This window comes from Varanus komodoensis, unplaced genomic scaffold (genome assembly GCF_004798865.1).
Source record: "Varanus komodoensis strain SLA01 unplaced genomic scaffold, ASM479886v1 scaffold18_3, whole genome shotgun sequence".
Lineage (NCBI taxonomy): Eukaryota > Metazoa > Chordata > Lepidosauria > Squamata > Varanidae > Varanus > Varanus komodoensis.
In genome coordinates this window covers 2505020-2529896 of record NW_025335549.1, presented here as the reverse complement: position 1 = coordinate 2529896, position 24877 = coordinate 2505020, and the positions used below count along the sequence as shown (strand labels likewise).

The following is a 24877-nucleotide window of genomic DNA, read 5'->3' as shown; positions in this document are numbered from 1 at the left end:
TGAGTCAACAGTAATTAACATGGAGTAAGAAAAAAGAAGAAAGATGCCCAAATGAAAGATCAAAGCTGAACCTCCTTGCTGCAAACAGCGGTAGTTTAGGGCTAATACAAGTGCCTTTAGAAAAGATGCAAAGTGACTTTTCACAACAAATCTACCTTCTATTTGTCTTTTCTATTTCTTGGAACAGGACAGATGTTCTTAAATATATCATTTTCTATTGCAGGGAAATGGATTCTATGAAGCGGTAGCTCTCACGGCGTCCCTTCATCCACCCCCAGCCCTTTTACAGTGCAAATATAGAATTATCATTCTTTATCTCATTTTGCTAGATGGGTTCGGGTGGGTGGTTTCTCTCTTCTTTTCCCTGTTTGTTTTGTCAAATGCTGTACCAATATTTTGCAGCATGCCTCTCTCCCCACCACCCAACATGTAATAATCAGGAAAGCAGCCCCAGATGAATGGCAGATGAATTGGTAAGCTCTGCCTTGACAAATGCAAGCAGAGTGCGAGTATTTATATCACATCCATTAGGAGAGACAAACGGATCCCCTAAATGCCCTGCAATTTGACAGCTATGGCATTCCGAGAAAGTGGCTGAGCTGGGCAGAAAGGGTCACTTTTGAAAAACTGTTGCAGGCCGAAGCGGTTGGGGGGGAGCACCGCCTGCCCTGTCGTATTGTAAATTGTTTTTCTCCTACCCACGCAAACACACACTCCCCACATACTCCCTTCTGCCTGTCGATTAACAATATAAAAGCCATGCTAATTCTTTGTCTTTGTCTCTAGGATATGCCAATGACTCAGACTTGGCTTTAGAAGATGCCCTGGATGGTGGCCTTCCAACAAAGCGACGTAAGTCAGCCTTTTGTGAGAGAGACAGAGAAAGCGCAAGCTGTGAACAGATTGGATTGCTGGCTGGGATTATGCATGGAGTCTCTTACAGACAGACTCTTCCCACAATTACCAGCAGCTGAAAATCAATATGGATCCAGTGTGTGTCAAAGCCAGACAACCTGTGAACTGCATGCTGCAATCTGACGGCAGTGTATTCCATGTGAAACAAATCTTCCTATCTACAGTGGGTGCAGTTTTAAGAATTGCCTTGGACAGTATCCACCTAGCACACATGTGCTTTCTGTAAGCAGCCCCCGGGTGCTGGCATGCGTGGTGCAAAGGACTTCTGAGCCTGTCTTAGAACGCCTGTGTGCCAGAAACTCATTTGTTTCTGCTTTAAATACAGTTCTTCAAATGCTGCCCTGTTGTGCTTGGTGCCGCATCCTGAATTTTCCTTTATTTTTATTTTTTGCATGGAGTCCCCAGGGTTTGTTTACCAGCCCATTGCTTTCCATGTCACAAAGGTTAAGGCTGCACACTGACTTGAAGGTCCATTGAACTCGGTGGGTCTTAGCAAACACGCACAGGATTGTGTTGTAAGCTTTGCACATTTCCTTTACTTCTAAACCTACCTGCTGTCTCTTTCCCTCCCTCCTCGCATCTCCCTGCAGCCACTCACAAGCCCCCCAAGAAGACTTCTGGTGGAACAGGTGAGTTGTTCGTAATCTGTTGCAAGACTGACAAGCGCAGTCTGTTTCTTTTGTGTGCAGCATTTCCCGTAGGAAAGTGTGGCGTTCCATGAGACTGGGGTGAGCAGTGGGGATTTCCAGGTCAGGAATAACCCTTTTTGCTTTGTGAGATAAAGGCAGGCCTTGAGTTATGAATGACCAAGTTACAAACAACCCGTACTTACAAACAAACTGCCGTAAAACCTATTTTACTTTAAAAAAATTACTGTGGAAAATTGCCATCACCATAGAGAGAGAAGAAGCAAAAGAGGGGAGAGCGTGGCCTCCGAGGCAAGCCTCCGCGCCCTGCCCATCCAGGGAGGGAAACCTCTTGGCATTTCCTTGGTGCAAAGAATCTAGGCTGGGGGGCGGCGCAGGCTAAAGAGATTCATGGTTTTTCCACTTCCATTGCTGTCCTGTCTCCCAACCTGCCCTGAATGAGGAGGGCAAACTACATGTGATCCGCTGTACATACAAAGTCAGCTGAAAGACAAATGCCCATTTTCTCAGGGATGGAACTTGTCTGTAACCCAGGGACTGCTTGTACATTTTAAAGCAGGCGGGGGGCGTTATGTAGTCTCGAGCGGAGCTAATCGCATGTGCTTTCTGTTCATGCCAGTGGCAGATGCTGGCGAGGGGTGCCTCTGCTTGGATTTCAGGGCAGGATGAAGGAATTGCACAAGGAAGCGGGTGTGGGAGGCATTCCTGCAGCTGTTGTCGCCAATGAGTTTGGCGTGTTGCTCAGTTCATATCCACACCACCCTTCATAGATGATGCACTGACGGGAGAAGAAGATGCATGTGAATGCATAATTGCTTCAGAGAACGCGATGAGCTCACTCCAGGGTTGAATGTAGGTTACGGTTGAACCTTGGGATTGCTGTTGCCATATGGGCTCCTGTGTTGTCTGAACCCTGCTATGCTAACAGGCCATGGCCCTTGCAAAGAACCATAATTGTTTCTCGGGTTGTGAACTGTGGGTTGCTCACCATGGCCTGTTAGTTTGGCTTGGTTCAGATGCATAGTCACCTAAGTTTCAGCAAATTCCTGTGGTTCAGCGGCAAGCCACACGCAACCCACACTCTGCCCATGATTGTATCAGCTTCGGCCAGTTTTCTTTTTCTATGAGCATTTTCCAAATGTATTCATCAGTTACATACATTTTGAAAATTATCAGATGTACTCCTTCTTTCATGCATATTCCCAAAGGGGCACCTTTTTGGATATAATGGTTTGGTTGTTCTGAGAATCCTCTCATATGCTTGGACATTATGCACTTGGCCACATTTGGTTCCAGGAGGTGAGGTGAGAACTGGGTAAATTCTGTCCAAAAAGCAACTGAAACAGATTTCTCATAGAACTCTAGTAAAAGACTGGCTAGGATTTCTCAGTAAATCAGTGGATGATTAGCAGCAGAGCGGCAGAGGATTCTGTCTACTCTTGATTAACAATAACAATAAGGTTTCCCCTTTCTCTGTTCTTTCTGTAAGGTTTTCCAATCCACAAAAAGTTGCAGAAGAAACATGCACTTTACCCCAGCAACAGCAGTCATGAGATGCAGTTAGCAATTTGCATGGCCCTTTGAATCACCACTTTCCACTGAATTCCTCCCCAGCCGTGATATTCTAACTTTAAAAGAAAAGAGTAGATCCCTCAAGCTTGACATCTGTGTGCTGCTCAGCTCATCAAGTCAAGCATATGCATTCAATGAAAGTGATAAAGTTGATTCTCATCCAAAATATCTAAGTTTAGATTAACAATAATGAAAGACTAGCGACTATTCTGAAATTTCTGGATTTTTATTTCCCCCAAATCTGGGAAATAGTAAAGGAGTAAAAAGATAGCACTAAAAAATGCCAGGGCATTTCTGGAGGGACCAAAAAAATGGCAACAGGAGGCCCTGGGCAGCCTGGGAAGGTCCCTTTGTTCTGCAGCTGTCCTTCTACCCAGGGCATTGAAGGACAGGATGGGATGAGCTTCATAAGCTTTTCTGACTTCTTGGATGAATGGCGAGGCCACGAAGTGCAAAAGCCTAATGAGCGGTTGCTTGTTTTTGTGTGTTCATCTGTTTGCTGAACAGGCGAATTGGATTTGCTGGACTTCTTTGACACCCCTCCAGAACGAACAACAAAACCAGCAAAGGCGACCACTGGGACCTATCCAAGGAAACCAGGCAAGCATTTGCTGCTGGACTTTATTGCAAGGGTGACCCTTGTTCGCCCACCTTGCAGACCGAAAGCCATTCTGGACCAGGAGGTGCACGACACAGTGCCTCTTGCCTTTCCTACAGCTTCCCTTTCTCCCCCAGTCTCTCTTCCCCTGTGGCTCCTGATTTTCTTTTCCCCGAGAGGGTCGGCTGTGCTCTCCCTCACTTTGGTTTGTCTCCCTTTGAGGGAGAAGCCTGTATCGCGACCCAGTATGCGTGGACCCAAGGAGCTTCAAGCTCTGCATGTAATGCGCGAAAGCAGCCTTGACTGCAGCTTGTGCTCTCACGCCGTTTTCAGCCACTGCTTGGCATGACGTCTGGGCTAAGGCGGCCCTTGCACGCAGGGTCGAGATGCTGCAGGGGCCTTTAATGGCCTGAAGCAGGACAGAGGGCCCTGGTTTGCTAGGCTGCGCCCTGCTGCCACAGCCCCAGTGGTCCCACCCTGAACTGGGCAGCTGGCGCTACCTGCAGAGGTTGCCCCATGGTGGAGACTCAGGAAGTCCACACAAGGACGGTGGGGAGAGGATACGCTCGGAACCTTGCGTCTGAACCTCCGTGTGACCGCTCTTGCTGTGCTGTACGAGGGCCCTCACGAGCCGGTCATGCGTGTGCAGTTTGTGTTATTTGGAGGAAAGAGAAACATGAACAAGACCGCACAGAAAAGCCGCAGCCACATAGGTGTCTGCCAGGTTTGCCACAAAGCAGACCCCTTCGGTGTCTGTCTGAGCTCTCCTTGTTTCGTTACTATAACCCGTGACCTGCCAGTGGCCAACTCTGAGATCATCTGATGTCGCCTCCGCTCCGATTCCATGCCACACCGTTGCCAGTTATCGAAGCCACGGCCCAGAGGGTCTGCCTGCCTCGCTTTTTGGTTTGCTGGGTGTTCCATGAGGCTGCTCCTTTCTCCATGGTGTAGTAACTTCCAGAGAAGGAAGAGCAGGCCATCTCTGTTTGTTGGTGTGGGCATTTTTCTACAACTCTCAACTGAATATATCCGTCTGTCCTGCCTGTTGGCCCTCACACCCATGCCTGCCCTCACAAATATGAATTAAAACTGTATGCAATCAGCTGAACTTCACAACTTTGTAGCTTGGCCTCTGAGCAGCTTGGTTTCTCAGCTGAAGCATCGTGCGCTTGCTTAACCGTGGTTTTCTGTGACGTCTGAATGGAGTGGGTGAGTTGAACCTTGCTCAGGGCTGATTCACATGTTCCTCGCTTGAAATTGCATCACGGAGATAACTTGCCACACAACAGTACGCCACTGCATGTGTGAATGGCCTCTTGTTGAAATGTTTTTGAGGTGGGTCAGGAAACACAGGAAACCTTTTTACCTGTGTTGGCTGTTGGATAGACGCAGGCCATAGACTGGTGGATGAGGCATGTGTGAATTTGCTTCACATCGCTTGACAGACTGAACTGAACTCTGGGAAATGGGAGCCAGTCCAGACGTTCCATGGGCTGCATCTTCTCCATGTGCTCCCTAAGCCATGGAAACGCTTTCTTCAGCCTGTATTCTCCAGCCATGTTGGATTGCACATTTCTCATCTGGCTTGGGAAGAGTGCAATAGAAATTGAGATGCTTTTCCTTGCATGCTTGGCTTGTGGCTCAAGGGGAAACTTTCCTTGTACTCTCCCATCTGCAGATGATGGCCGTTGGAATGTTCTGCACACCACCACCACCACCACCAAGCAGCCCAAAACTACCAAGCCACCTCCAAAAAAGCCTGCAGGTAAATCTTTAATGTCTAATCTTGATGGCATATGGTAGACATCAAGGACAAACACCCAGAATATGTTGAATAATTTCTTTCACTTCTTCTGGCAAAGGTTACCTTCTTTAGGAAGTCTGTTTATATATCCCTTCAAGGTACTGGAGATCAGATACCTTGCATTCATCAACGTTCCATGAGGAAGGATGAGGGGGTGAATTGCCCCTCAGATGTTGCCAGGCTGCAACTCTCACCAGCCATCACCCTTGGGTAGGATGACTAGGGCTGAAGGGCATTGCAGTCCACCCTACCTGGATGGCCGCACCTTTCCCACTGCTGGAGTGAGGTTTGGTCATCACAGCAAGCGGGAGTAAGGATGCTGCGTGTCTCATCAGAACGGAACGCTGTTGCACTGTCCCTCTTCCCGCTTCGGGGTCAGGAGGAAGCAGGGTGGTGCAGACGTGCTGTAAGCCTTTCAGTCCTTCTGCAGCTTTTCTTCACAGCCCTGGGCCTCTGTCTTTCCCCTGGATATTGAAACTGGAGCTGCATGATTGCCACTCCCCTGCTCTGCTCTTGGATTTGCAGATACACTAGACCTTTTGGAGATCTCTGGCAGATCAGCAGGATGAGGATGCTGGGTGCTTCCAGACAAGGCTTTTAGGCAGTTAGGGCAGGTGCTCCAATGCTTTCACAGCAGTGTATCTACCCTGCTCTTTAGTCTGAGCTTTACCATGGCACTCAACCTTTTAATGTATTTATTTCAGTTCTGCACTGTCCTGTAGCCAAAGCATTTTGAGTGGTTTACAACAATCCATAAAACAGACCATAGCACGCAACCAAAATATCATAAAATCAGGAAAAAAATAAAGTTTAAAACAGCTAAAACATACCATAAAGAATGATTTGGCAAAACACTTGGGGTAGGTAATGGCTCTCAAGCCCCTGGTAGCCAATGAGCCTTCAAAGGCCTCAGCATAACGGACCTCGTGCAAAAAAGATGACAAATTTGTCACCTCCCAGGCAGCAGCGGGGGGCCCTTCCAGAGATGGGGGCCACCACAGAGAAAGCCTTCCCCCAGCTGCCACCCTCCCTGCTTCCCTCGGACTTAGCACTTGGAGGAAGGCCCCAGCGGTTGGGCATAACGTCTTAGGAGATCACAGCTAGGAGAGGTGCTCCAACAGGTCGTGTGGTGCTCCACTACGTGACACTTTAGAGGTTAGAACCAGCACCTTGAATTGGGACCAGAAGCCATTGCAAGCGAGTCAGAACCCTGTACCCCAACTAATTTCAGGACCATGGGCAGCTCCCTAAAGTTCACAGCCTGGAGCAGATACGCTGCCGCCAGTCTCCACCACATTGGTGACTGAGCACCATTCAGAGTGTTATGGGAAGTCCTGATGTCCTCTTTTTTTTTTTTTTACATTAACACAAATTCTTACCAGCATCTTGGATGGAGGTGAAATTGGTTTCTTTTGGTGCTGAAAAGCATAGGCTCAGAAGAATTGCTCAGAATGTGGAGCTCCCCTCTGCCAGGTTCTCAAGTCTCCTGGGCAGGTTTCTTTGCCCTTTGCCATGCCTCCCATGGTGGCCATTTTGTGGTGGTGCCCAGGACAGTGTTGCTAAACATGCCTATGGCCCCAGAGCTTTCCTTTTCCTGCCTTACCTTCTCACAGTACCTTTCCTAACAGGCTAGATCTTTATTTGAAAACAGGACCCATACACACCCATTTGAGATGGCCAGTGATGGCAGACACGTGAGAAGGACCCATCTTTTAGGCACACTGTAAGTAACCAATCTGCTATTTTATAGCAAATGATCCAATGGATTTCAACTTAGCTGATGCTCTGGATGACCAAAATGATGGGCAAGGTGGTAGAGCTCCTAACGTCAATCCTGGTCGAGGTATGTTCATAAATTTATCTCTGGGAAATCTGTGTCTTTTCTGTTCCTCTTTTGCAGTTTGGTGGGGTGACTGCCGATAGAGGCAGCTCAGGGAGGAAAATGGCCAACTGCCAGCTGGGCCAAGCTGAGCTGAGCTAGTGGAGAGACCCTCTCCGTCCACGCAGCCAGAGCCATTGCCGCTGAGAGCCATTCTGGGCAAAGGAGAGCTGAAGCGCTGGTGGTCCCGGCCAGGCCGGTGGAGTCACACGAACTGAGTCAAGACTTTTCTCATCAGCCAAGGATGGGCTTTGGTTGCCTGAGAGCTTATGGGGGCTCAGCTTTTTAAAGTGCTATAATAAGAAAATGGATCTATTGGTTTGATTTCACCAACACCTTTGGGTGGATAAGAGAGCAAGAAAGACGGAGACAAAATAGGACCTTGGGTCATTTGGAGTAAAGTTGCCTCCATCTCCTGAGGGAGCTCTAGCCACCAAAGGGTAGCTCCACGAGGAAGCTTGGGAGGTGCTTCTCAGTGTGTCCGTGGGAGCCTGTGGTAGGAAGGACTCCTGTGGCTGGTTGTGGGGTGGTGTGGTGGGCAGCAGAGAACTTAAAACTGCAGCCGGTTTATATCTGGCAGCCTGTCTGTTGTGGATCAGGAGATTCGCTGCATGGTCTAGCCATCTAGAACGGGAGTGAGCAGAAGGTGTTTATTTCATTCGTTCATGCCCCACCTTTCACAATGTCTCAGGGCTATAATCAGGGTGGCAGATATTCTTACCACCCCTTGAAAACCCTGACCACCAGAACAAGAATCCAGAACATTGGAAGTTGAAGCCCCAAATGCCCGGAAATCTATTTTCTGCCTTCCCCTCGCCTAGTTAAATCAAAGTGAAATGTTCAATGGGTGTTCCACCATGGAGTGCTCCTTTCAGGATCCCAGTGGTCAGCCACGTCCAGCTCCACCCAAGTCCAGGCTGTGCTCCCTCTCCCCTCCTGCTTCGCCATCTCCCGCTCCATAACCAGACAGGTTCCATGGCCACCGAGCATCCTTCGTCCTCAGCGTGGGCTGTGAGGGGGCTCCCCGTGCTATTTCCCCTGCTTAAGTGTGCTTGCAATCAAGGAGTTTCCTGAAGCTAGCTCCTTCTGCATCAGTGGTGCCATTTTCGGTACAAATGAAACCTCCCCAGCAATAGAAAGAATGATAATAGTGAGAAATTCATTGCTTGAAGGGTCTGATCTTCAGCCCCCTTTAAGTCCCTTGTGCAGCCAGGTAAAATTTTGTAAGGTGGATTGAAAAGGTGTTCATTTTCCACCCCTGTATTCATCCAGTTTATGCTAGGAAAATGATCAGGTGTTTTGGTAGAATATTTATGTTATGACTACAAAATGCACTTTTTTGTGTGCTTTCATTGTATTGCAAAACCTAAATCAACAACTGCTATTTTCTGTAATTAGTTAATGAATAAAGAATCCTGTTCCAGGCTCCAAAGGTAGAGGTGGAAGAGGTGGAAAACCTGGTAAGGAGTCTTGGATTGGCTCCCTGCTGCTACCTTCCCCCCTCCCCCCATTACAGATCTTTGTTTTCTGCCTCCATTCCTTCTAAGCACTTAAAATTCTCCTTGTTACTCTTCTCCTGCCTGCAAAATGTATTGCTGGATACCGCTACTAATTTTCCCCTATTAATCAGCATCCTCCTCAATTCCTTCCTTGGATTTTTCAAGCTTCTGTAATTTTTCTTGTTTCTATGACATAGTCATAGAACTGCAGAGAGAAGGTAGCTTGGAGGTCCTTCAGTCCAACCCATTTGCTCAGTGCAGGATCCGCAATGCCAGGCACACCTGCAGGCATCTCTGCCCATCTCATGGGTTGTTTCGAATTTAGTCACTGCATGGGTAAACCTTTTGAAATCCATGGGGCTTCACTTAGTCATGACTGTCTTAAGTTCCATTGATTTTGATAGGTCTCCTAAATGGGACTCAATCTGGAATCAAGTCCAGATCTTGTGTGTTGGCCCCCTATTCTTGCATGCTACCCTTCTAAATTCTTAGTTTTGAGAAGGTCTGGAAGAAGCTGCTGTTATGAATATAAAACCGAACTGCATCAACGGTCTGGAGCCACACATCTTCATATACTAGAGTTAAGAGAACAATATGGTGGATGGGAGGTGACAGGGTATGGCCAGACTCCGCCTCAGAAGCTTTTTTGGGAAGTCATCTGTTCTCTGGGTCCACCATAGGTTAAAGCAGCACCTCCCAGGTTTTTATTCTGGGGACTGAACAGCTAGGAGACGTGTTGCCAAATCAGGAATGGGCCAGCTGGACTTCTGGTCTGCTGGCCACCATCACCGCGTTCCTTGTATTCTCTGCCCACTTTGACCAGGAAGAAGACCTGGTGCTGTATAGTTCCGGCAGTGGCCCTTTCACCTTCCCCAGCTCTTTCTCCCCCTTAAAGTTCACTCTCGAGGTGGGACCATACCTTGGTGTGATGGAGCCCCTGCTTCACATGCAGAAGGTCCAGGCTGGCTCTCTGGCATCTCCAGCTGGAGCTGGGAAAGAATAAGAGGCATGGCCAATGACACCTGCTCCAGTGCCCTCCATCAAAGACGCAGAAACCCTGGTTCGCTTCTGGACTCCTCAGGGTTTCGCTTCCTCCTCCCCACAGTCTTGCACAGATGACCTGGTCTTGAAAAGGGACACATGCACGTCTTTCTTCTGTGCAGTTGAACGCTACTTGAAGCTTCCTCCCCCTCTCTAGGTGGCCACTAGAAACATGGTGTGAATGTTTTATTCTAGGCAGCCACTCAGATATGGAGGATGCATTTTCCCTCTAAAATACTGGAAAGGCTTTAATATTTTATTTATTTAGGACATTTGTAGGCCGTCCCTCACTTGTGTCTCTGGATGGCTTAGAATATAATCTAAATCCTAAACAAAATAAATTAACTATACCACGACTGAATACATAAAATAGAATAGTTAAAATAAGTTGAATAAATAAATATACAATTAAAATCAATTAGCATTAAAATATTGGTCAAATAAAAAGGTCTTGACCTGGCACTGAAAAGCATATAATGACGGCGCCAGGCGGACCTCTCTGGGGAGCGCATTCCATAGATTGGGCGCCACTGCAGAGAAGGCCCTCCTCCGGGTACTCTGCCTCCTGACCTCTTTCAAAGGGGGTTCCCAGAGGAGGGCCTCTGCTGCCGATCTTAGAGGGCGGGAGGGCATGTAGGGAAAAAGGCCTTCCTTTCGGTATCCAATATTAATAGAATATTGTCCTAAACGGGGATAGTGAACCCACAGCATTTCAGATCTTGTTGGACTCCAGTTCCTATGAGCCTCAGCTGGCAAGGCCAAGGACAGCAGGAATTATTTCAGCAACATCTGGAAGGGCCTCAGTTTCCCCACCCATCTTTAATGGTAGGGTTGGTGCTGGTTAGCTGTCCCCCCAGCATAAAAATCTGGTCTAAGCAGTAGCAGCATAAAGTGGTACAATTGCAGATAATAGAATGGATTGTTTCATTTTAGGTGCTAGGTAGGGGTTTAGATTGTTGACCGTGTGTGTGTGTTTAAATTTCTGCTGATAGAAACTACCGCAGCATGGAATGCTAAGGTTAGACTGTTCTTTCACACGTGTAGGTTTGAATGTATGTGAGCAATTGGAGTTGATAGTTGCAACTTGCAGCCTAAATGGTATGCTCCACTTGACCTCATTCCGCTACACGTAATTGTGTGTGTTGCCGTGGTCTATCTTGTTCAGTTTGCACATTTTACTAGCCCGCCATGTAAATATTGGAACTGTTGTTGGCCCGTTTGAAAAAACAAACCAAAAAACAAAACAAACAAAAAATAACAGTTAGCAGGTCCCATTCCAGGAAATAATTTGTGCTTTTCTCACAACAGTTTGAGTAGGGCCTTGTCCATGAGGAATTCCATATGGAATCTAACGCAAGAGTTAGTTTTCCTATCCCATTGATTTCAGAGATAATCAGGCTGCCCCGTTCATTGTTCCTTCCAGGTAGTTGGCATTTATGTATCCTTAAAGCCCCCAGGAGGTTGTAATATTTGGGATGGACACTTTGTTCTCGGAAATACCTGCAAAATAAATGTTTCTAGGGTGCTTTCCTCTGGCTGCTGGAGAGGCTAGATGGCCACAGGGCAACCGGGCGTCTTGACTCCAGCCTTGGAAATTGGGCCCAAGGTTGGCACCCGGACTCGGCACTTTCAAAACCCTCCCGCTGCCCTTGCAGCAGGCTGCTGTTTCCTGCCACATGGACAAGGACACACCTGGAGAAGGTTTTCAAGGGTGGGGGAAGGGGTGGGGAGCGAAGCCAAGCAGTACTGTAGCGATGCCTCCTCCTCCTGCTCTCTTGTGCCCTGAATCGCCACACTTAGATGGTCAAAATCAGTGTTCCCCCGCTGTGCACAAGATGCTCTTAGTCCTCCAAGTTTGGGGGCAAATAGGACAGCTTTCTTGGGTAGCACTTTTATTTATAGATGTTTGTGTTTACTTAAGAACGAATAGCTGCATCTTTGACCACAAAGATCCTGGGAGCAGGTTACATGAGTACAAGTAGCAGAATATATTAATACAAGGTCACATGCTTTTGTGGCTAGGAAAAATAAAAAGCAGCACTCCCACCAGGTACAGCATCAAGCCATAGTTTGGCACTCAGACAAGACTGTTTTCACTCTCCGTTTGGATGCACTCTGAAGAAGAGGGAGGCAAATACCATGAGGATAAGGCAACCCACAAAAGAGTTCCCAGAAACACCCCATGGCATGCGTCTGTCTGCCACGCTGTGCAGAGCAAAGAGGCTATGGAGGTTTTCTGTGCATGCCATAGATGTGCATGCCATAGATAAGAACTTGTGGGGAGCTGGCAGGATCAGGCCCAGAGCCCGTCCAGTCCAAGCTTCTCTTCACACAAGGGCCAAGCAGCTACGATACATGCACACAGCGCCTCTTCTTCCGGCCTTCGCCAGCAGCCGGTGTAGAAAGGCATGCCGCCTCTGAGGATGGAGGTAGCCCGTGGCCCGCGGGTTCAGTAGCCATGGCCGGCCTTCTGCACCGTGAATTTGTCCAGGCCCCTTTAAGAGCCCCCCAAATTGGTGCCCACCCCTCCATCTTGTGGCAGGGAATTCCATGGTTTAACTGTGTGCTCAGTGACAACGTCTGTACTTCTCTCTGCCTTGAATTTCCCATCATTCAGTTTCATAAGACTGACGCTGCTGGGTTTTAGTACTATGAGAGAGGGAGGGAGAGAGAGAATAATTTTGTCCACCTCTGCCCTGTCTTTCCTTACATGTCTTTTTTCTAAGCTAAGCAGTCCCACACGCTGTAACCTTCCCTCGTAGGAGAGTTGCCCCTGGATCAGTTCAGTTGCCCTTTCCCGCCCCTTTGTCCAGCTCTGCAGTGCCTCCTTCAGGGTGCCGTGGCTGGGACCAGGCGCGCCATTCCCAGTGTTGCGGCACGGTTTGGTTGCCGCACAGACGGGGACCCTTCAGCAATTCCTTGCCTAGGTTAAAACGAACGTTGTCATTGGTCTTGGAGACCAACCTGGGGCAGAGCAGCTGCTGGAGCATCAGGGCAGTTCAGCCATCTGAGTAGGCTTCTCCCATAGGTTTGCTTCTGCATTCTGTACTGATGGCCCTCCCGGCCCCATCTTCAAGGCCAGGCCCATGTGGAGCTTTTTACAGTAGTCCAGTGCTGAAACGACCAAGATGCGCAACTTTATGACATCAGCACATCGGGTGCATTGTGTAGGCATCAGGCAGGTCCTTCCTCCACCAGTAGCAGCTGAGGTCATGAAGTGGGGAAGCCCACGACATTGCTGGATGGGGACCAGCTGTTGCAGCAGTCCGTGGAACCCAACCCCGGACTGCCTTTTCGGAACAGCTGATCCATCAGTCCTGTCACTTTTGCTTCTGCCCACATATTATTTAGATAAACGACCTGTTCAAGCATTTGAGAGAATGCATGAGGGCTAAAATGTCCTAGAAGAGTCCCTGCATCCTTTCCTGAGCACCGTGCTGCATGTTGAACGGCCAGGGCTGAACTTGCCGTACTTGTGTTCTCTGAGACTTGGAGGACCTCTCACTGGCTGGATTCAGACAACACTCAGGGGTTGAGGATGGGTTGGGACTGAACTCTGGGCATGGTTGAACCATGGGTTATCATGTTGTCTGGGCCCAGCTATGGTCACAAGCCATGACTTAGTAACCATGAACAACCTATGAAGAGAGCTTATCATTTGTTGTTGGGTTATGCACTATAGGTTCAGACAACATAATAAACCTTGCTTCAACAACAACCCAGAGTTCAGTGACAACCCACACACAACCCTTGGGTTACTGTCGTCTGAACACAGTTTGAGAACCCTGAGAAAGCTGGTTCCTGAGCGCCATTCAGATCTGGTTGTTCAGCATGGCAAAGGCTGAGCTGAGGGGACCAGAATACATGCCGACAAAGCACAAAGCCTCCCTCAACTCTACCCCTGAGATGGTTTGGCCTGCAACACCTCTCAGCACCAGCCAGCATGGCCAAGGGTAAGGAATGATGGGACCTTTAGGCTCAAACATCGGTGGGATGTAAGTTTGGGGCAGGCTGTAGCACCCACCTGGCTTCGCATGTGTTCTCTCAAATGCCATACACTTCCCTTCACTTTCAAAAACAGCTCCTTTTGCCCACTGTTAATAGAGCACCAAAAAAAGTCCATATCACTTTGAAACAGACTAATGCAAACAACTGTATTCTCATCAAAATGTTTCAGGTATTTCAGATACTGACCTGCGTGATATCCTAGATGAGGGAGGTTACAAGCCAGATAAGAAGAAAGGTAAGTTCTCCCTCTCTCTATCTCATATTGCTTAACTAAAATAACCCCAGAGGGTCAACGCCTTGCCCATAATCAATTAGACCTGCTTGTAAAAACTGTCCAGCGTTGTGAAGGAAGCTGCTTGGAAGTCTAATTGCTGCATAGGGAGGGAAGAGTTAACCAGTTAATCCAGTAGGAACATCCTTGGATCCACAATCTTGTGTTCAAGGCTTGCCTAGGAAGGTGCGCATAGTCCCAAACTCTGGTTCATTCCATTTCCATGAAGCCCAACAGATAAAGCTCTCCAGGCCCTTCAGTATGATAAAGCATCACAGAAACCTCTTAGCAGAGAAGAATTGGAAACCATTTTAAAATAGGAAAAAAACAGTTAACTAACAAGACCTAACACCTGGATCCAGATGAAGTTGTGTTGTATGAAACTAGCCATGCTAACAAACCATGACTCATTAGCCCTGAACTACAAACTATGGGTTTGCTTCATTAGTTGGGGTTTGTTGACACAGCTGCTTTCACACAACAAACCATCCACACGCAACCCTGAGTGTGGCTTGCTGTTTTGTGCGAGCCCAGCCCTTCTTGCCAGGAAGGGTTACTCCCCAGGTAAGTGTGCATTGGACTGCACCCTTGCAGTGCGGGCATAGCCATGCTTGCACAATTGATTGAAGTCCTCTCTCTCTAGCAATAGGCTCAGCTGCTGAGGTGTTATGGAATGTTTATGAACACTCCAGTTTATCAGATGCTTAGACCTTTCTGAAGCATAGGAACTGACAATGCTGTCTATTGTAGAGATGGGTTTCACCTGGCAGAAGGTACACAGTTCTACCAAAATGTTTGTTGCTTATGTGTGTGGGTCTTGTGTGTATGGTTGGGGTAATGATGTGGATGGGGAAAGGGATGTGCTGATTCCCATGTGTACCACCTCTGCTTTCCCCTGAACATCCTTCTGATAGCTGCTAACCTCTCACCTGCTGCTAGTCCATACAGAAGTTTGTTTAGATGTGAATGACCTTAGAGCAATTGCAACTACTTCACAGGGTTTTTAAAAGCCTGCTTCCTTTGTGCTTTTAATACTGGGCCTCTCGTGATCCCATCAATGTCCTCAATCAAAACCGTGAATGGAGGTGGCCATTGTGTGGAGACCTATCATAAACCCCAAGCGATGCCTCCGTGAGAGCATGTTCTGGTCCCATGTTCATAAAATGGGCGAGCCAGCTGGCTGTGGAAAGCCAATTCTGTGGTTCCTGTGAAGGCACGCTGTGCCCAGACATGCGCTTAGTCCTCCGTGGCCGGACAGCGCCTGCATTCCCATGAGAAGCCCCTTTTTCTCTTGATGGTTGACTAGTGCTAAAAAATGCACATGGCCAAATAAAACCGTCTTTGTGGCTTGTCTACCATAAAAATTGAGACCCGCGCAGCTGCCGGAGCATCCAGGTTTTGGGGCAATTGTGCTCACCTAGTCAAGCAACCGAGTTTAAGGGTGCACATTGTGGTATTTCTGTGGAATCACCAGCTCTGTGCTCAGCTAAGTTGCCATTCGGCCCCTTTTCCTAGTTGATGGATCGCTGAAGTGCTATGAAGGGAAGAAGAGACTCAGGTCTGTGCCCCTGTCCCTGGGAGTGTGTGAAGGATGAGGAGTAACCCTCCGTTTCTGCAGGAGAGTCACAGTTCTGTGCCAGGCTGCCCCTTGGAAAGAGGCCGCTCATACTGAGCAGTGACAGGCACCTCTGAAGGCCAGTGAAATCTGCCACATACCTTTGGTGAAGATAACCCCTCTGCACACACACACACACACACACACATTTCCAAGACAGCGATACAGCAAAATCATCCAGTCCCCAGCAGAGCCCAGTGGGAAGGGGGCGTGGCCAGAGTGGAAAATCATGCAGGGAGGCAATGGGCACCCTCCTTGGTGGGTTTGCTGCCTGGGGATCAAAGGAACCTGCAGCTGTCCGCTTCTATTTAATCTCCTGCCATTTGAAGCTTGCTGCCTGAAATCAGGCCCTTACAGGAAGAGACAGGCACAGCCTCTTAAGGAGCACGCGGGTGCTGGTTGGTGCCCCTCTCGTGTTTGATGCATCAGAGGATCTGCCTCGCCAACTCGCGGCCTGTCACAAAGGAGCCTTTCTTTCAAACCAGCCCGGCATTCTTTCCAAAGAGGCGGGGAGGGGGGGCGAGAGGAGAGGGAGGAGAACTGCTACTTATGCAGCAAAGTGCAGAAATGTGCAGACAAAGCTTCCAGTCTCTGCAGACCACACCCATGTCTTGACTGCGCACAGCGCTAAATTTATAATCAATCTCATTTATGGCTCAATGCAGTGCTACCGAAGCAGCAGCTGGTTAATTAATACGAGGGCTAGCAGTGTGTGCGTGTGTGTGTGTGTGTGTGGCAAGTCTGCCACTGCAGAACATCAACCACAACTTCCCGAATCAACGTATTAGAAGATAATTAAAATTGCTCCAGGATTTTTATATGCACATGCTCCATGGAATTGACTTTGGGGAAGAGAGAGTGATGCTGTGTTTGGGAGGACACAGTCCCTGCCCCCAGCTTCACCTTGCTTTCAGCTTCAAGTCATAGATCAGCTGCCTCTTGACAGAATGATTTCCATGGAGGCAGAGGCAGGGCAGCCGTGGCGTCCGGCTGAAAACACACGTGTGCATGGGAAGGATCTCTGAGCAGGCACGAGTTTCGCTCGCTACTCATGGGCCTTTCCCACTGTCTCGCATTTCCCACGAGTGTTTCTGTGGATATCATTCCAGAAACGATCCCAGAGCAGAAAGAAGTTGTATTGAAAAATAGCCCCGAGAGAGCTGCTTGGGCAGCCAGCCACGAAGAGGCTGCAGCCAGCAGACTCGGCCTGTAGTGCATGCAGGCTGCGAGTCCCGCACCCCTTTTATCTGGCAGTTGGGTGGTGCTTTGAACGAGACGGCCGCGCATGAAGAGAGCCTTTTAGTAGGAGCTCATTGGGAGAACTGTGCATGCTTTAAAAAAAGAATAAAATTAAAATTCTGCGTCCAGACAGTTGAAGCTCAGCCAGGAAAAGCTGAACTCTGTATAAATTATGCAAATAGAGCTGATACACATGCGCTGCTGTTTGTAATAAATGATTTTGCAGTTTTCTTCATCATGGGAAGGGCAGGGACACCCAATACCCACTCCAAACCACAAGAAACCACCATGGCTTTCTGCTTCAGAGAGTTACCACACATGCTTGGAATTGTATGCTTGCGGCTGTGTGGTCTGGAAACCCGTGTCACAAAGTGGAAGCTGCATTCAGAATCCCAATGGACAGTGAGCCTTGGGAATAAAAGGGAGCTTTAGATGTTTAAATGAGGAGGGCAGTGTTTGCATCCTTGGTGGCAGGTTTGCAACCAGTCACGGTGGACCTGATTCACAAAGGATGACACTTCCAAGCAGCCCCTTTCTGTGAAAAGCAGCTTCTCTCCAAGGACCTACTAAGTGGACATCTTGTCATTCGGAGCTATTTTTCTGAGCCTTCCTCCTTCTGCTTCAGTTCATCTAGAGAATGTACCCATTTCTCTTCTGGAATTGCTCGATGCATTTTTCCAAATGGAATAGCTGCACTGCTTTTTGGCCTTAGTCTTCCAGACCCTATCTGTAAAATGGGGATAATAACCCTGGCTTATCTCACAGGGTAGTTGTATGCATTGATAGGAAGGTATATGAAGGGCTTAAACATTTTAAACATAAATAAATGCCAAATATTGTTATTTCTAGGAGGCGGTGGTGGTGCTGGTGGTGGTGACAACAATTACAATGATGGTAAGTGAGTGCCATGTCTAGAAATCACAGATTTTTTTTTTCTTATCCTATAATGTATGTAGCACAATGGTCCCAACTTAGGCTTTTCCCTATGGAATCCTTCCTCACATTTGAATTTCAATTTTAACAGTAACCTCCCAGTCATCACAACTTTGAACTTTGGCCTGCTGGTTCAGAAGGCAAACCAAAGTTTAGTGTGACATCTACACCATGGTTCACCCTCCAACCAACATTGCAAAAGATTATTTGAAGTTGCTTTGTAATCCTCATTTTATGATTACCCATATTTGAAAGGGAATACTGTCCTTCATGGGCTTTTCTACAAACAGGGTCACAAACTAACCTCAAATGGTTATCTACAGTCCTAGCTTGGAGGTCAGAGACAGTGTGTTTCCCCATTCAGATTTAAGTACAGTTTGCAGAAAAGGGGAACCCACAACTGAAAGGATCTTTCATGTAGTAGAATCCTCTTCAGATATAGACAGACACTTAAGTAGGATACCAGCTGGCATAGCAGGAATGAAGAACCATCAGTTAAGGACCCATATTAAATGTCCTCCAGGCGGCATTTCAGCACCTGCATTTTGGGCTTTTGCAGGGGCTCTGGTGGAGACGGGGACAATCGCCGGCATCGTCAGCGGCCTCGCCATGGCCCTGATCGGTGCTGTGAGCAGCTACATCTCGTACCAGCAAAAGAAGTTCTGCTTCAGCATACAGCGTAAGTGGTCTCCCTGCTCCGAGAACCAAGTCTGGCTGCTTGGTGATGCTCCCAGAGCCAGTATGCTCCAATCCCCACCACGGTCTCACGCGGGAAGGAATTTTGGGAGCCGAAGTGGAGAATAGTGCGTGTGATGTCCAGCTTTAGAAGAGATGGTGGTGTGAAGCTGTCAGTCCTTCACTGGCAACAGCAGGCAGGAGGTGGGAGAAGTGACAAAACCATAAAGGATGGTGATGGGGTGCTTTACCTGGTGCGGAAAGATACCTGCTCCATACCTGTGCCTGCTGTTCCCAGCTAGTTGAAGGCAGAGACACCAAAGAAGCCATTTTCTCCAGGAAGAGGACAAGGCCGTTGCAACAGCGGAGGTGTGGGGAGGCTGCAAAGGGATGCCAAAGCCACGCTCCCTGTACTACAAAACTCAGCAGCTGCCATGGGTGTAGGGAGGTGTCCTTTCGCAAATGCAGTTATTGGAGGCGAGCAGGCCAACGGGCCCGCAGATCTGTTCATGCCGGGGGATGAGTGCTGGCCGGTCGCATCCCTAGCCAGTGCTCATGCTTCTTTGACAGTTTCCTGGAACACATGGCCCAGTGGCCATTCCACAATTGTTCATGCATTGCAGTTTAAACCTACATTGGCCAGAACGTATAGTCCATCCAGAACTGGGTTACTCCTGTTCTTTCCTGCCGGTGAGGCATCCCAGGTTAAGGTGAACGGACCATCACCTATGGAAAGGCCCTTTGAGCAGGTTTCCAGAGGACCTGCCAGCGTCCTCGTGCTCTTGCTGTTCGGGGGACCTCGACAAGCCCCTGGCAATGCAGGGCCGTGTCCTGCCCCGTGGAGTCAGGGGTTGCGAGAGGCCAGCTTTCAGCACTGCTGGCCAAAAACCAGGAACGTGAGGACTGTGCAAAACGAGGCCACAGCCTTGCCTCTCTGCTGTTGCTGCTGGTGGGGAAAGGAAGTGCCCCATGTTGCAACCCATCTGCTGTTTTCACAGGGGTGTCTGAAACCAACAGGTGTGCTTCTGAGTGCATCAGTGTTCAGGAGAGAGCAGGAAGACGTCTGCCCCCAGCTCCACCGGCGTGGCTTGTCCCTCTGCCCTGCCAGTGATATTTTCCAGAACAAACATTTAATGCTTTTATAGGAAAAGCTTTGATAGAGGCAGCACTTAGGGAAAGCAAAACCCGAGAAAGACGGCAGGAAATTAAAGTTAATTATAAAGGAGGATTAATTTAAGCCATCAGACGTGGCATACTGTGATAATGTCGGCCTTAGATGCATTGCGATGCACAGCAGTGGCTGGCAGAACAGCCGCTGCCAAAGTGACTTCTCTTTGGTGCTCTTTTGGTGGAACACATGAGCCCAGGGAGGAGCAGAGCTGTGCAAGAGCCGCGGGGCTGAAGCACACGAGCCGCCCTCCGCTGGGCATTTGGATGGCTCAGGCGTGGCCTCGAGTCGCCTTGGGTGCTCCTCTGGCAACTGGCACGAGTGCCCGTTCATGCAGCCGCAAAGGGTTTCTGCAGTCGTGTGGTGGAACCTTCAGGCTCCTATTGCTCAGTCCCTGCCTGGAATGGCACATTTAATCCTGCACTCTGCAGGATTCTGTTCATCCCCCACCCCTTTCTCAGAAGGCCTCTTTCCCCCTTGTACTGACCATGGAGGGGGGCAACTGGTGTTTCAGATGATGTGGCATGTCTGAACAAGCCGTCAGTAAAACCCCGTTCACACACTGGGCCCAAGGATGGGGCCAGTGGGGGAATGTGAATTGGGAGTGAGGCCCGCCTGCCTCTTGCTAGGCATTCTCTATGTCTGTCCACTCATTATAATGTTGATGGCTAGAAGGTGGTACGAACTACGGCAAAGATCTTCAACCTGTAATAGCTGCATCAAATTCACTTGCAGGTTGAAGCTTCTCTGTACCATAAACGAAATTTTAAAGAAGGCAGGGCAATAGTGAAAACAGTCATGAACCCAGCAAAGAGGGGTGAATCTCAAGTAGGTGCTAAGAGAGTATTTATTAATACTGTTAATTGCTGGACATGTTTCAGCAGAAGTCTTTGGTGTGGTGGCTATAAACCCTGGTAGGGGAGGAATCAGATCAAGGAACTACAACATGAGTGTGATACGGAAGGCTGGAACCCCACTCACGGGGACCTTATCGGAATACCAAGTGGATGAAACCGGAAGCTTAGCGATATGCCCTTAGATGCGTTCCATGGAGGCAACATCTGGAATCCTTTTTTTTTGAAAAGGGTGATTAACAACAGATAGATAAAATGAATAATTGTTAAACAGCCTGTCCTCCTTGGCACAAATCCATATACATATGCAGACTATTATGTAAGTGAAACACATACTACTGGGGAAGCAAATCCCCAAAAGGCAACTTTAAGAGCCCTTTAAAATGACTTTAGCATTCTGTTTGAAAAACATAACTATTTGGGTAAATAAATTGCAAAGCTTAGTAACCAAATACAAAAGCTCTCCTTTTCGTTCACCAACTGGAACACTCCCGTGTCAAGAGATGCTTCTGAATTGGTGCTAAATGTGCTGTGGAGAACCGCTGATGAACCGAGGGCCTTCCTTGCCTTATGAGTAGGAACTGCTGGGCTTTTAATTCTCTGAAGCAGAAGCGGCCACACTGTTCTACCTCTGCGCTAGCCTCGCCTTGGGTCTGCGTGGGAGTTTTATTTCATGGCAGGCGTAGCATCACCTGTGCCTGCTTCAGACCTTCCTTGTTCCATCTTGAGATTCCTACATCCTGCAGCCTAGGCTTTCTTTCCTCCTTCCAGCTAAGGATACACGATTCTTTCTCTCCTCTTCCCTCCTTTTGGCTTAGCCTGAGAAAGAATTTTGTCAAGGACGAAAACCTCCTTGCCTCTTTGTGACCTTGTAGGGCTAAACTAGAGGTGACCTCCTATCTTTTGAAGGCACATAACGTCAATTTGGGAATGGAGGGGCTGAAAGTGATTGGCAGTAGAGCAGACAAGATGGGAAAATAGAACATCTTGCTTATAGAGAGTTCCTCCCCTGAAGCTGCTGTTCTTGGGAAGATTCCTCCAGTGGCCAGGGCAAGGAATCTCTGAATGCAGCATGGGATGAGAGGGTTAAGGAACCTCCCCCCTCCCATGTCTGCTGCAAACCTGAGGGAAGTACGTGCTCAATAACTGTGCCAGCCTTCACACATCCATACCAGTAATTGCAAAAAAGAAAAGAGTTTTTAAAAATCAAGTTCCACAATGCAGAATAATCTGTATTTTCATTGAAACCATCTAGGACCGAAAACCTTGAGTTATTCACAGCTTGGTATTATGCAACATGCTCCATTTAAGGAATAGTCCACAGGCCTGACTATTTTGAGCACATCTGGATAGATATTCAGAAAAGCAGAAGTGTTGATGTTGTTTGATAATTATTCCTCACCTCAGTCAACACTTTTGTGATGTGGATTCCTGTTTTATGATTTGATCCATTTTGTATTCTGATAAGTTTTTCTATGAAGGTTGTACAATTTTTTGATCTTTCTGCCTAATGAGAGTTGCTCAATGAAGACGTTTCTCGAAGAACACTGGGAATTTAAATTGTATTAAGAAACTCTCCTTGGCATCTGCTTGAGCTTCTGAGTTTTGTTCCTATTTGGCCCTAATAGTGACTAGCCACAGTCCCCAAAGATGCACCTGGAAGCACCACAAAAGAGCAACCCTGCATCTCTCACAACTAGTAAGTAACAGTGGGTGCAGTTCCAGAAAGGCTGCATGGTTTGGTAGATGGACATCGGGTGTTAAGAGAACAAGGCAAGTCTTGCTGGGTAGATCGAGGAGGCGTCTGGTCCAGCGTTCTGTTCGTGCAGGGACCACTCGGCTGCCCATGGAAAAGCCACAAGTGGACCCCGAGGGCAGGCGTGCCCTTCCACTGATTTCTGCTGTGCCTGAACCACCAGGGGTACGTGGTTCAGGCACAGAACACAGCAGGTCGGGAGCCTTGGCCCAGGCAGCCTCACGGCATCCAGCTATGCGGCTGCTTCTCTGCTGGCATGCGGCCTGCATTCTTCAGCGCCTTTGCATGTGCGGCTTCTTGGCTGTCAACATTTTCTACTCTCTACTGTTTTCAGAGGGTCTGAACGCAGAGTATGTGAAAGGAGAAAACATGGAAGCTGTGGTGACCGAGGAACCACAAGGTGAGATGTTTTTGTGTCCCTGGGGGAAGCTGCTTCATGCTGGGACACTCCCACTGGCAGCTGTGAGATGCTAGTCAGGACCAATCTACCGATTGCTCCGACAGTACACTGTGCATGTGGCGTCCAAAGTAAACTACTCTGCTTGCCAGTACGATGTTTCAAATATTAGCCAGATCTCTTGCAGGAATGTTCGTAGTGGGAAGTGGGAGAAAGCCAAACCGTTCAGGTTGATGGATGGCCGATGTAATTGAGGTTTAAACCATAAACAGCTCTGTTCAGATGACACTATGAAAGCTCTTACAAACAAAGGCAGAATATGGGAGTCTGTTAGAGACCAAGCAGTCCTGATCTCAGAATCACACATGGCATAAATGGAACTAGAAGCTAGGATGAAATAGCGGATAGTGGTTCTCGAAGTTATGACATGAACAGGTCATGCAACCTTTGGGTTACAACTTTGGATGCTTTGGACTACAACTCCCAGGGGTTGTGTGAGTTGTTGTCCAGAATATTTGGAAGGCTCTAGGCTGTCTACCCCCCATTTTAGTCACACTGGAAAGGCATTTTTCTGACACTTCTAATGCGATGTGTCATTGCACAAGCCATGATTAAGGGCTGTGCTCATGCCACTGATCCTCCCTGGATCTTGCGGGGGCAGCAGAAGCGTGAGCAGGTCCCTCCATGGCATCGTGTACGAGAAGAGCCGAGGTGCACAGAGGAAATAACCACAGCAGCGGTAAGCAGAGGGCAGAGGTGGGCATGTTGTGGGCTTCAGCTCCTGCAGCCCCCCTGCTGGTGTGGGCAACGGTCAGGGATTCCAGGGCAGTGAAGTCCAAAACACCTGGGGGACTTCTGTCTTCCTTCCCATCCCAGTCGTATACTTTCAGGCATGTTTGCTCACGTACTTAGTCCTTTCTTCCAGAGACATGGGCTCATGGTGTGCCTTTTCCTTTTCTCTCCCTAGTTAAATATTCTGTCCTCGAGCCGCAGTCGGCAGAACCTCCTCCGCCGCAAGAAAACGCAAAAGTCTGATCCCAGGTCTGGGCTGGAAAAGAATCAGTGGCAACATAGACACACACACACACACACACACACACACGCTTCTCACTCGCTTGTAATTTAGCTTTTTACAAATGTTTGATTTGGATCCAAAGCTATTTAATGTGCGTTCTTCTGTCTAGGACGAGCTTCTTATTGTGGTAGACTATAGGCTGGTTGAAATGTTTTCCTGGTTTTGCTTTCTTTTTCTGTGAAGGGTTGTAGGTTTACATTGACTTGGTCATGTAGGAGTTTTGTCAGGTTAAATACAAAATGCAAGGGGTGCTTCAGAGTGATGTTTCATAGTAGAGGTAGAGAATTTCATGAACAAAAAAAAGCAGCTGGGTTAGTGACTGCAGGTGTGAGAACAGATGAAGTGCCTGTAAATTAACAATCCAAAGCAAACCATTTCAAAAACCTTCAGCTGAATTTTGGCTGTCGGCATAAGTGTGCAGCTTGCACTGACAGCAGTGCAAGTTACGTGGGCGTTGGAGGGTGGAGTTAGCCCTTTAAGTAGCTACACCTCAGACATACCAAGTGCCTGTTACCCTGTACAACTGGGCTTCACTACAGCTATAAGCAACCTTCTTTTCGCCAGCAGAATCCTATGCAGGTGGTAGTATGTATGTATGCAGTGTTTCCTCTTACAAAATCCCGGGAGGTCTCCTGAGGCCAGAATCAACCGTTGACAAGCTTTCGTGCTGGCCCTGGAAAAGACAGCGTTCCCCACTGGGTACAATTCCGTCGATTTGGGCAGAGGGGATGGGTTCTTGATGGTGTTCTCGCTTGCTCCGGGTTCAAGAGCACACTCACAATGCTTAGAAATCACAAACTGCAAGCCTAACTCAAGCGGGTTGGTGCTCTGGGCGAGCGGAGATGGGTTGGGCTTGGATGGTCGGTCTGTCTCTCTCTCTCTCTCTCTCTCTCTCTCTCTCTCTCTCTCTCTCTCTCTCTCTCTCTCTCTC

General features: G+C 48.3%; 1 protein-coding gene across 2 annotated transcripts in view; it reads left to right on the top strand.

The window, feature by feature from the left end:
• The window catches only part of CD99L2 (CD99 molecule like 2), a 54082-nt gene extending 29245 nt beyond the window's left edge, over nucleotides 1–24837 (top strand). Inside the window, exons 2-12 of one of the 2 annotated variants that reach the window (XM_044427513.1) lie at nucleotides 787–852; nucleotides 1506–1544; nucleotides 3642–3734; nucleotides 5411–5497; nucleotides 7287–7379; nucleotides 8840–8875; nucleotides 14133–14198; nucleotides 17938–17982; nucleotides 18581–18700; nucleotides 22809–22874; nucleotides 23839–24837. In XM_044427513.1, the coding sequence (XP_044283448.1) occupies nucleotides 787–852; nucleotides 1506–1544; nucleotides 3642–3734; nucleotides 5411–5497; nucleotides 7287–7379; nucleotides 8840–8875; nucleotides 14133–14198; nucleotides 17938–17982; nucleotides 18581–18700; nucleotides 22809–22874; nucleotides 23839–23906 (779 nt within the window). In that variant the 3' untranslated portion in view covers nucleotides 23907–24837. The remainder of the gene's footprint in view (nucleotides 1–786; nucleotides 853–1505; nucleotides 1545–3641; nucleotides 3735–5410; nucleotides 5498–7286; nucleotides 7380–8839; nucleotides 8876–14132; nucleotides 14199–17937; nucleotides 17983–18580; nucleotides 18701–22808; nucleotides 22875–23838) is intronic. The other variant, XM_044427514.1, reaches the window with a different exon arrangement.
• The last annotated feature ends 40 nt before the right edge of the window (nucleotides 24838–24877 follow it).